Below are 12,030 nucleotides of genomic sequence, written 5' to 3'. Positions count from 1 at the left end.
GTCTAGAGCATACTTCCTTTGAGACATAAAAATTCCTTTTCTAGATTGAGAAAATTCAATGCCTAGAAAATATTTCAAATTTCCTAAATCTTTGATAAGAAATTTCTGGAGTAAACTAGTCTTGAGATATTGAATTTCTTCGAGATCATTGCCTGTCAACAGAATATCATCAACATAGATTAGAACTGCAGTGAAAGAAGTACCTTTACTCTTAGTAAACAAATAGTAATCTGCTTTGGACTGAGTGTAGCCTGCATTTTGTATAGTTGTAGAAAATATGGAGAACCAATTGGGAGAAGCCTGTTTTAATCCATAAAGAGATTTATGGAGCCGACATACTGTATTCTCCCCCTGTCGGCGAAGACCTGGTGGTAAAGACATATAAACTTCCTCGTCTAGATTACCATGGAGAAAGGCATTTTGAACATCCAACTGATGGGTGAACCATTTTCGAGCAGCAGCAACAGTGAGTAAGCAACGAAGTGTAGTAAGTTTCGCTGTAGGGGAAAATGTTTATGTGTAATCAATACCTTCAACCTGAGTGTATCCCTTTGCTACTAGTCGAGCTTTATAACGTTCAACAGAACCATCAGAGTTGTATTTAATTTTGTACACCCAACGACAACCAATAGCTTTATGACCAAGTGGTAGAGGAACGAGAGACCATGTATGATTATGTTCCAAAGCTGCAATTTCATCATTCATAGCCTGCTGCCATAACGGGTCGCCAACTGCCTCGTCATAGGTTTTAGGTTCTGTCTGGGATGTAATAAGAGCTAGAAAAGCACGTTAAGTAGGAGAAAAACGAGAGAATGAAAGGTAATGATGAAGGGGATACCTGGTGCCAGTGCCGGGACTTGAGCTAGAGGTTAAATGATTGGCTCCAGAAGACATCTCATAATCCTTATGCCAAGCTGGAGGCTGTTTAGTACGAGTAGAACGTCGAAGTGGAGCTGATGTATCAGGTGGGATAGGATTGGAATTAGTGGGCGAATCTGGAGAAGGTGGAGGAGACGACGGAGTAGTAGGTGAAGGGATAGGAGGTGAAGGAGGAGTAGGAGGTGAAGGAATAGAAGGTGGAGGATGGATGTTTGAGTAGGATGGATCATGAAGTGGTACAACAGGAGTCGAAGGAGCTAATGTCGAAGTTTGTGAAGCTGATGAAAAAGGAAAATCATCTTCACAAAATTTGACATCACGGCTGATAAAGAATTTGTGAGATTGCATGTCATACAACTTGTAACCTTTATGACCACAAGGATATCCTACGAAAACACAAGGAGTTGCCCTAGGTTCAAATTTTTGCTTAGGATGTACTATAGTTGCATAACATTTACAACCAAAAACTTTAAGATGATGAAATGTAGGTGGTCATTTGTAGAGTGCTTCAAAGGGTGTCTTGTTAGATAATAATGGTGATGGCGTTCTATTTATAAGATAAACAGCAGTTAAAATGCACTCTCCCCAAAAATTAAGTGGAACCTGTGACTGAAAAAGAAGAGACCTAGCTACATTTAGAATATGGCGATGCTTGCGTTCTACGACTCCATTTTGTTGTGGAGTATAGACACAAGTGCGCTGAAATTCAATACCACAAGAAGTAAAGAATGGTTGCAAAGATAGGAACTCAGTCCCATTGTCTAATCGAACTATCTTGATAGTAGTATGAAATTGAGTTTGAACGAATTTAACAAAGTTCATTAACAAATGATGTACTTCTGACTTATGTTGCATTAAAAAAACCCAAGTACATCGAGTAAAATCATCAACAATAGTGAGAAAAAAACGCAAACCAGAATGGGTAGGAATTTTATGTGGTCCCCAAACATAAACCATAATACAACTATACAGTATGTCGGCTCCATAAATCTCTTTATGGATTAAAACAGGCTTCTCGCAATTGGTTCTCCATATTTTCTACAACTATACAAAATGCAGGCTACACTCAGTCCAAAGCAGATTACTCTTTGTTTACTAAGAGTAAAGGTACTTCTTTCACTGCAGTTCTAATCTATGTTGATGATATTCTGTTGACAGGCAATGATCTCGAAGAAATTCAATATCTCAAGACTAGTTTACTCCAGAAATTTCTTATCAAAGATTTAGGAAATTTGAAATATTTTCTAGGCATTGAATTTTCTCGATCTAGAAAAGGAATTTTTATGTGGTCCCCAAACATCACAATGTATCAGATCAAAAGTAGAATGGGTTGTTATTGAACTTCTTGGGAAAGACAACCTAGTTTGTTTTGCTAACGGGCAGATACTACAATTATGAGAATAACTCGCATTATTAAGATGCAATTGATCAGCTAGAAATTTAAAACGAGAAAAGGAAGGATGACCTAGGCGTAAATGCCACAAATCAGATGACTGAGATACTTGATGAGCTGAAGATTTGATTAGAGATGAAGAAATATGATAGAGACCTCCAAATTGTTTACCCGAGCCAATCATCGTCCCCGTAGCCAAGTCCTGCATAACACAAGAATCAGGATAGAAGGTGACATAACATTTCAAGTTATTGGTAAGTTTGCTTATCGACATTAGGTTTAAATTGAATGAAGGCACACATAAAACGTTGTTTAATTGAAGGTTAGGGCTAAGGGAAATATTGCCAGTATGTGACACACGTGCTGTCTCTCCATTAGGCAAATTTATTGTAGACATGATGGCAGCCTTTGGTTCAGTCATAACAGAAGATTTTGATACTATATGATCCGTAGCTCCACTATCGAGAATCCATGAATTAGAACTCGCAGAGTTAATAGATAATGTAGATATGGGAAACAAACCTGCAACATTGATGTGATTGTCAGAATTACCAGAAGGGTGATGATTGATTGCAGATAAGGCTTGTGCTATCTGTCGTAATTGCTCAGAAGAAAAATTTGGAATGGAATTAGGTGACTGTTCTTCTGTTTTCAACTGTGAAACATCGGCCATATTTGCAGATGATCGATATCCACGGTTATTGTGTTGATTGTCTTGTCTTGTCCTTCCAGAATTATTTTTCTGTCGACACCGATCTTCTGTATGGCCCCTTCTATCACAAAACTTACAGTGAAACTTAAGAATTCGACACTCATTAATTGTATGACCACTTTTATTGCAGTGTTCACACAATTTGTCCTTGGCGAATTTTGAATATATTGTTTTCTTTTGCACTGCTGATGCAATCGAGATTTTCTCAGTAGGTTCGGAAGTTACCTGACGCTGCATCTCTTCTTGTACAAGTAATGAATAGGCTTGCCTCACATTAGGTAATGGAGACATCATCAATATGTTAGATCTCACCGTTTTATAAGACTGATTGAGCCCCATGAGCAATTGCATCAACTTGTCTTCTTCGCGTTGATCAATATGTATTTGACGTTGATTACAGGTAAATGGTGTGCAGTACGCTTCCAGTTCATCCCAGAGTGCTTTGAGCTTGGTGAAATATGTTGACAGTGCCATGGTTCCTTGTGACATCGTTGCTATCGAGTTTTGTATTTAAAAAATTGCTGGAGCATTCTTTTGTGAGAATTGATCGTGAAGATCAACCCACACTTGATGAGCTGTCGCGTGAATAATGCCTTTAGCGATATCTGCTTCAACGGAATGAGTTAACCAAGATATTATCATACTGTTGCACTGATTCCAGAGTTCGAATTCGGTTGAATTTGCATCTTGGGACGGTTCCTCAATTGTGCCATCAATGAAGCCAATTTTCTTCTTGGCAATAAGAGCATGCATAACTGATTTACTCCAGGATTGATAATTTGCTCTATTTAATTTGATTGGAACAAGTGAATATCCTGGCTGATCAGAGTGATGAATATAGTATGGATGTGTTAAATCAACATCCGAAATTTTGAAGCTGGATTTGGCTGATTCCGCCATAAAGGAAATTTTGATATTTAAGAACACCAAGATCGGTTCTCTGATACCATGTTAAGAATGAGAAATAGAAATAGAATTGGGATCGAAAAGTATGATCTTCATTGATGTTTACCACGTTTAAATAGGATACAAACTATTAATAATACCTAAAAATAGAAAAAAATATATATCTCTAAATCGGGTAAATAAATAAAATATACGGTTAATCAAATCTATACTAACAACTCCCTAAATATCTGAGATATATTCTAACTAATTATCACGGCAAAATATCCTCTTAATAGAGTCGCATTACATTTTTTATTAGTGTAATAACTTCCTTGTCGGAAATCGCGCACCTTTTCTAACGAGAATAAATGCATAGCATAATATCTTTTTCATTTTTGGCAACAAAAATAAAATCTCAATCAAAATCTAAAAAAAAAATAAAATCTAAATCCTGACCGGAAGGGTTGTTTTAAAAGTATTATCACGTATTTAGTTTAATTATTTATCATATAGTTATTATTTCTATTGTTATTTGTAAAGCTATAAAAGCCAGTTGAGGATTCAATAATATCATAACTTGAAACTACATTGTTTAGGTTTGGGTGAGTTATTATTATGTCAAAATGATGACACTTAAATGAGTTTTTATCTAATTTTCTTAATAATCATTTAAAACTCACCGTTTTTCTTTCTCAGATGGTGGCGTACTTGTTGTGGCTAATGTCTTCATGTGGAATCCTAATGTCGCATCGTTCAAATACTCAAAAGCCACGACGGTGATTTACTACCATGGTGAGGTGATCGGAGAGGGGGAGACGCCGGCGGGGGAGGCGAAGGCAAAGGACACGATGACCATGAATGTGACGGTGGAGATCGTGGCGGAGGAAATGGATGAGGGTCTGAGTTTGATAGAAGATTTGAAGTCGGGTGGTTTGAATACCGGTTGCTACACAAAAATCCTAGGAAGGGTTAAAATAATTGGATTCATCAAGAAAAGGTTCGAGGTTAAAATGGAGTGCTCATTTACTTACAATGCTAAAACTGAAGCGATTGAAAGAGAAGATTGTGATCAACGTGTAAAAATGTCTCATTAATCAAGGATTATGGGAGGAATTTGAAACCATATCGTACTATTTTGGATTAATGAAGAGTCTTAAAATTTTTAATTAGAGCACTTGGGATTCATTAATCATTTTGTGGATTATATTACTTTTTTACTAATCATTTTGTGGATTATATTATTATTATTATTTTTTTTTTACTTTGCTAATGTAATTAATTGTGTTGTAAAGCTATGGAATTTTATTTATATCTTTCCAACCAATCAAATTCATATCCATTTTAAGGATATATTTTGAACTTTAGTTGAAGTCTAAAAAAAAAAAAGCTATGATTTGGAAAATATTTTAAATGGTAGATTGTTGATATTAAAAATTAGTATGTTGGATCAATAGTGAATATGTTTGACCATGAGTGAGTGTGACTCGCAAACCTTTGCAACGATTCATGTCTAGAATTCAACATGGTCATATTACCTACTCATTGTTTCTTAGAGTGAAAACTATTCCCACAAACTAACCCGAGTTCTAACGGCATGTTTTGTTCTTACTCGCATGTACCCTAGAAAAATTTTTAAGAGGTCACGTGCAACATAGAATTGCTCCAAGCAAAATATACTTAACTATGAAGTTCTAATAATTCAGCTATCAAAAAGAAAAGTGAACCTTGTTCGTATAGGTAGCAACTTTCCATTTTCTAAACTCTTTCTTAACTAACATATCCTCAGGATCTCTCTCATTCAGATGTGGTCCCGGTTTATTCATGTACCCCTCATTTGCTCGAGTGTCACATACCTACCAACTTTCGCATTAGTTCGTTTTCAAACCACATCTTATTGGGAGAGGTACTACTCTAGTACCATTTGTAACATTTCATGCCTAAGATTTAGGGCCATTAGGTGTCGAATTTGGATTACAAGTCTTGATCCATCCTAGACAAATGCGTTACAATTTTAGTCTACCCTAAGAGCTTGGCCAATCATTTTAGAATGACCCACTGATCCAAAACCAAATCGGTGTGTTGGGTCGTCCCTAATAAAGTTGGCCTGAGTTTAACGTCATGACTTTTTAAACTTCATATTGACTAGCTATCGAGAAAAAAAGAAAAAGAAAAAGAATTTGTTTGAAAAAAGAAGGCTAGATGGGCAATTTATTATTTTAATAGTGGAGACGTGAAATTATAGACTTTCATCTTTTCTCCTTCCCGACAATCAAATTCAAAAGGTGACATTTTCAAAGTGAGGGCATTGAGGCTCATAATATAAGTTCTTACCAAACTACACCTCGAATAGCCAAACTACACGTCGAATTGTTTACAGTAAGAAAGACAAAGTCTGAATTTATTTATTATATGCTCTGGACCTTCTAAATATTCGACATCAAAATTTAATGTTTAGAATATGTTTAGACTAATTAGATTATACATCGTCTCACACCAAGCACTAGTCGAACTCGTAATCACAGACGCAACATCACTTCCATCAGCGTCGTCGTTATCTTCAAGAAGCTGTTTCTTCAACTTCTGAAGGCGATGATTCATCATCATCATCTTCTTCGAGTCTAGATTCTGCAAATTTGGAGGTCCACTGCCGATGAAAACTGACTGCATCTCTGCTATCCTCTACCTGATGTACTTTTTCTATCCTTAAAAAAATCCTTTGATCACATAAGCAGGAGGTTGTGCCAGATAATTTGTTGAGTCCTCCTTTTGTTCTACCATCTCTTCAACATATGCCATGAGAAGCAGCGGTTTAGAAGTTTCAGCAAAATGAGCTTGTGATTTTGCGGTTAGATGTTCAGTAAGTGTCCCTGCTATTGGGGTTAGATGCAAGCACATACAATCATGAGTAGAACCTATCATATCAGTCTATATTTCTTAGGCAGCTATGCTAAGCGGGTTAATTTGATGTGTATTTACTGTTCTACATGCAGTCTTCATGTACGAGTATGGACCCATCAATCGGTTCACACACCTCTTGGGCCCCTTTCTTGTCAGGTGAGCGTTATTTGAGAGCTGCTGATGTCGGACACCCGCTATGAATAGCGACGTTCGAAGCATTATAATAAATATAATGATCGTTTCCTTGCCTTGTAGTGTAAACGTTCGTACCATCGTAAAAGATGAAGGGGTATCTTCCGATACATGAACACACAATGATACATGAGGCCCCAACATTTTTTCCTTTCATATCCTGTATAACAACCCCTCTAGCATTTTCCTTGTTATCATATCATTCTATCATAGGATTCCATGTGTATATCAGGGTTGTGCATTATGCCAATTCATCACATTTCTTGTCAATCGTATCATATCATATATCTCATCATGTCAAACATATGTCATATCATAAACTTACAATGTCTTCTAACGTATCATATAAACATTGTATAGAATCATCACATCACAAAATGACATCATCATACATCGTACATCATCATCGTACAATATAGTCACAACATCATAAATATAAGGAATAAATGACACGTAGAAGGGCCACTAGGCACGTGCCGTCATACATTAAACAAGATGTGTGACCTATCCGACTTACTTGGTTGGCCTTAGCTGGCGTTCTCCCTAAATTCAAGTACATTTGCTTTTATTCCCTCGAAATTTCTCATTACTGGTTGTCGTTTCCTATTAGAACGTCCATCTCGTTTCATTAGTAACTGCAGTTTCTTAACTCAATTTAACATAGAAATTTGACCTCATATTGACCTTAATTATCTTAAACAAGGTCAATTTCAAACTCGGAATAATCAGAACAAAAAATATTGGGCAAAATACCCTTTACTTAGCGGAGGAGCTTGATTTTGAGCAGTGAAGCTGAGCCTAGCCGATTGAGCCGCGTAAGCCGAAGAAGTTTGTACCTGCAGGCACAACACATGGTGCCGTGAGACGCAAACGCGTGTTTTTTGGCGATTGAGTTTTTTTTTTTGTGGCCGTTACAGAATTTGTTTGTGTTTCATTTTCCAAAATGGTGTATAAATTTCAAATTCACTTCATTTTTGTGCTTGAAAATTTTCTATTAAGTCTAGACTTTGATATCTAGGTTGACGTAAATATTTTATTCTTCAATAACTTTAATATTTTATTTAGATATACTCATTTTTAGAGTAGTATCACAGCAAGCACAACTTAGAATTTGTCTATGTTTCATTTGGATCCTTTTGAACCATATGTATATATAATCATTGCTCCTCAGCAAAATACCTTTTTAACAACCTTTTAAAGATAGATTTTTACGTAAAAAACTATTAAAGGAAAATTGAAAAAAATTGAAAGGATAGGTTAAGCTTTATTTAGAAAAGAATGGCATGCATCCCAAACTTTGGTTACCCTTTTTTCTCTCTAGGGCGGATCATATACTTTTTCTTAACTTCATTGGGATGTCTCCTTCTCAAGTTTCTTCTATTTTGGTAATCGACATTTTTAAATAAAATCTAGACGTGTGTATTCATCTTGAAGTCAGTATTGTATTTTTCGATAACAACTTTTATATTTCATTGCCATACATGCACTATTTTTTTAAAAGTTTCCGGGATCATTAAGAACTCATGTTCAATATACGATTAGTACTGTAGTAAGCACAACTTCTAAAAAAAAAGAAAAGATTTCATGTGGTTGGGAGAAAAGGATATGGTTTGGTCTAAGAATTCGATGGATAAATGAGATCGAATAACTTTGTTTTACTATAATAAAATGAAAAAACCCTTTTCATCAACATCCCAAATGTAGTGCCAATAGTTGCATCGTTCTTGAAGCCAAACTTCATTATCCGGCCAAAACACCTTGAACGAAGCATGTCCACGATTGCCACTAAAGTTGCACCTAAACATTGTTCTTAAAAAAAAAAAAAATCTTCGCCGTTTAAGGCATCCAAAAGTATTAAGAGTTAAATTAAACTTTTAGTTTGAACTATATCATTTTATCGTTTATTATGCCTTAATCCAACGTCAGGGACTCCTTAGCTGGAATTGAATTACAATGAATAAAGCATTAAATTAGTACAATGATTCTCTCTTGTGCCAACTAAGTGAGTAATTTTAAGGTTGTATGTATAAGGACTTAATTGAATGACTTCTGTGTTGATTGAATGACACGTATCTTGTGATAGTGTCGTATTTTTATAATGTTATGTTATAAAATTACGTTATGACACGTAATTTCATATGCCATGCCATGTATATTAATTTTCTTGCATGAACTATCTAAGCTTTCTCCTTTCTTGAAATAGTTGTGTCTTGTGATAAGAAGTAATTGACTTATGCAATATGCAACAAGTTAAAAAAGTTACCTAAAATTTTTTTTATAAAGCTAAACACCAAATTTGATTGAAATTTGAATCAATGGTATCATCTCAAAAAAGAAAAGCACCCGCACTTGTTAATCCCACATTGGCAAAGCTATTAGGAACGTTCTTTATAATTAGCATTTAAATCCTTTACATTCATCGAGCATGTTAGTGTGAGCTTATGACCCAAACGGGGGCAATTTGATAATTGAAGATTGAGGTTTGGGTGAAGGCCTTTAGGTTCACGACCACTAGAGTTTGGGGGACTCTACGTGAAGCTAGTTTCATAGAACAACGTCACCCCCCGCTTCCTTCGATGGAAGGATGACAAGCTTGTTATCGAGTGACAATTGTCATCGACTTGAATTAGAAGATACTTTACAAAATCAATCAGTTCTTGCTCGTTATAATCTCCGGTTAATAAAGTTTTACTCATTTTAAGCTTGCATTAATAGTAAAATAAAAAAAAAATTAATTAGTTATAATAAATTTAATTGGACACTCATTAAGTGTGTATGATGAGACGATATAGCGGAGAGAATTATGATGCCTCGCTGGAATTTTTTAGACTTTTTCGGTGATGAGTCGTTACAAAGTCGATCAAAGTCAACCAAGAAGCAAAAAAAAATATCATTTTGACCCTTGTCTAATTAGGGACATAGATGAACCCTAATTAGCCGTTAATGAGGAGGAAAAATAAAAAAAAGATGAGAAGGAAAGGAAAATATAGAGGAGAGAGAAATGAAAGATGGGGTTTTAGGGTTTTGAAAGAGAAGTAGAAAGGGAAAACCACGAAAACTCTTAATCGAATACAAGGTGAGGAGGAGGCTGACATGCATCACGTAAGGGATAGTATACATGTCAAGTCGGGTAGCTGCCACACGTAGGTCAGGGAGAGGTGCGTTGAGGCTAGCGCGGATTGTGACACGCGTCAACATCCAGATGAACCAGGCGTTTCATATCAAAAGACTAGCCTGATTTCGTGATCCGATATGAGACCAGCGATTTGAGATAGCACCACAACCCACTCCAATCCCGTGACCCTACCCTATCTAACCCGACTTGTCCATGCACGCCTCACATCAACCGACAAAGAGGACAACCTGTTAGGATATTTAGTGTTATGTATGCAATTTGTATACTATGCCTTTTCTGATGTAATCTTTGTGTTTATTCTTTGGAACTTCTAGCTCAAAATCATTAGTTAATTATTTTTTAATAATAAAGAATTGAATTCTTGATTTAGGCTACTTGAATGAGTGTAGGTTTAGCTTAGATGTGTAGTGTTTATATATGTGAACTTGCTCATTAAAATTTGATCCACAAGTTAGAAAAGGTCATAATTTTTTATTTCAAAGTTAAAGATTTTTAGTTTGTCAATGTCAATGAAGAAAGTTAAGTTTATATCAAAAGGAAAATATTTGTTCTCTCATGGTTATGCTGTTTATTTAGCTTATTTAGCTGAGAGAAATTTGGTGGTTTGTTCTCTCATGGTTGTGGGAGGTAGTGGAGAGAAATTTGGAGAATGAGATTTTTTTTTTCATTTTATTTATTTATTTACTTTTTTTCTTTTTCTTTTGAGTTGTTATATCATACCCGTCTAAAACAAACTTTTGTTCCAAAAGTGTTTTAATCTTGAAGGAGTTAAACTTTTGTTCTAAAAGTGTTTTAATCTTGAAATAACTTGGAGTTCCAAAAGTGTTTTAATCTTGAAATAACTTGGATCCTTGTCTATTGAGAGAGGTTTGTAGTCTAGATCGTACATCGAGTGAGTTTAGTGTTTGTGAAGCGTAGCATATGTTACGCATTGTGAAGAGGGACGGTGGTAGCGTTGACCTGTATGTGACTTGATATTCATAAAAACCTTGATTTCTTATAAACTGTCATGAGGGGTAGTTTCATAGGTTTCCTCTTCGTTCACATTTCAAAGTTGTCCTAATCCCCTTAAAATCATGCATACTTATTAACATTTTAATTGAATATTATATAAATTTCTATAGTAGTCTTTTAAAATCTTGAAAACATCTTAGAATTCTTATAAGGGTATTTTGTTCATTTACCACCTCAAATTTTGGTTTAATTCCTCACCATATTCCAAGGACATTAAAACTTTGTATAATTTCTTTAAACCATGACATAAGGCTCCTCCTCATCAAATTTCATGTCATTTAGAGGTCACTTTGGTTATAAGCTAGTGGTACATACTTATAGGGGCATTTTAGTCATTTTGCACATATTCTTGGTTTATCCCGTTAGCATAACCTAATTGTCAACAAATTTCATACATAATATTATCATATCATATTGAGCCTTCTCCTAAACTTTAAATACTTAACTCAACCTTAATTTCAAGTTTCTCACATTCTTCAAGACTTGCTTCCTCTCACCAACTAGATAAATATTTAATTAAGTTCTTGCATTACATTGCCCTTGTAGTACCCAAGTTTAGAAATTAAAAAAAAAAAAAAACGTTCAAGGTCACAATAGGGACAAAATAGTCATTTTGCCCTATTATTATTAGAAGAGTCTGATTTGATTGTGGTCATAATCTCTAATCTGGAAAAGAGAAAGAAGAGAGGGGAGAGAAAGAGGAGAAAGAGGAGAGAAAGAGGAGAAAGAAGAGAGAAAGGAGATTAGGGTTTTGAGGTAGGAGGAGGAGATCGGATAAAAAACCGACGTCGGAGATCTGAGTCCCCAATCTAAACCATCAGCAGTCCGAGGCAAGGTGCTCTCACGAATCACACCTTCCTATTTCGTCAAAAAACGTCCAAGAACTTCAGGTTAGTCCGTGAGTGTCTAGATCAAGAA

General features: G+C 35.5%; 1 protein-coding gene across 1 annotated transcript; it reads left to right on the top strand.

Moving 5' to 3' along the window:
• Positions 1-4,600: 4,600 nt before the first annotated feature.
• LOC147792408 (uncharacterized) lies at positions 4,601-4,966 on the top strand. Its single transcript, XM_087124476.1, has one exon. The coding sequence runs from the start codon at positions 4,601-4,603 to the stop codon at positions 4,964-4,966; it is 366 nt and encodes a 121-aa protein (XP_086980602.1).
• Positions 4,967-12,030: the final 7,064 nt, after the last annotated feature.

The sequence above is a fragment of the Cucurbita pepo genome, chromosome 6, assembly GCF_057944985.1.
Source record: "Cucurbita pepo subsp. pepo isolate OVF chromosome 6, ASM5794498v1, whole genome shotgun sequence".
NCBI classification, from domain to species: Eukaryota; Viridiplantae; Streptophyta; class Magnoliopsida; order Cucurbitales; family Cucurbitaceae; genus Cucurbita; species Cucurbita pepo.
This window is presented reverse-complemented; position numbering and strand designations above follow the sequence as displayed.

Coding starts and splice junctions, on each gene's coding strand:
- LOC147792408 (XM_087124476.1), top strand. CDS start 4,601: ATGTGGAATCCTAATGTCGCATCGTTCAAATACTCAAAAGCCACGACG.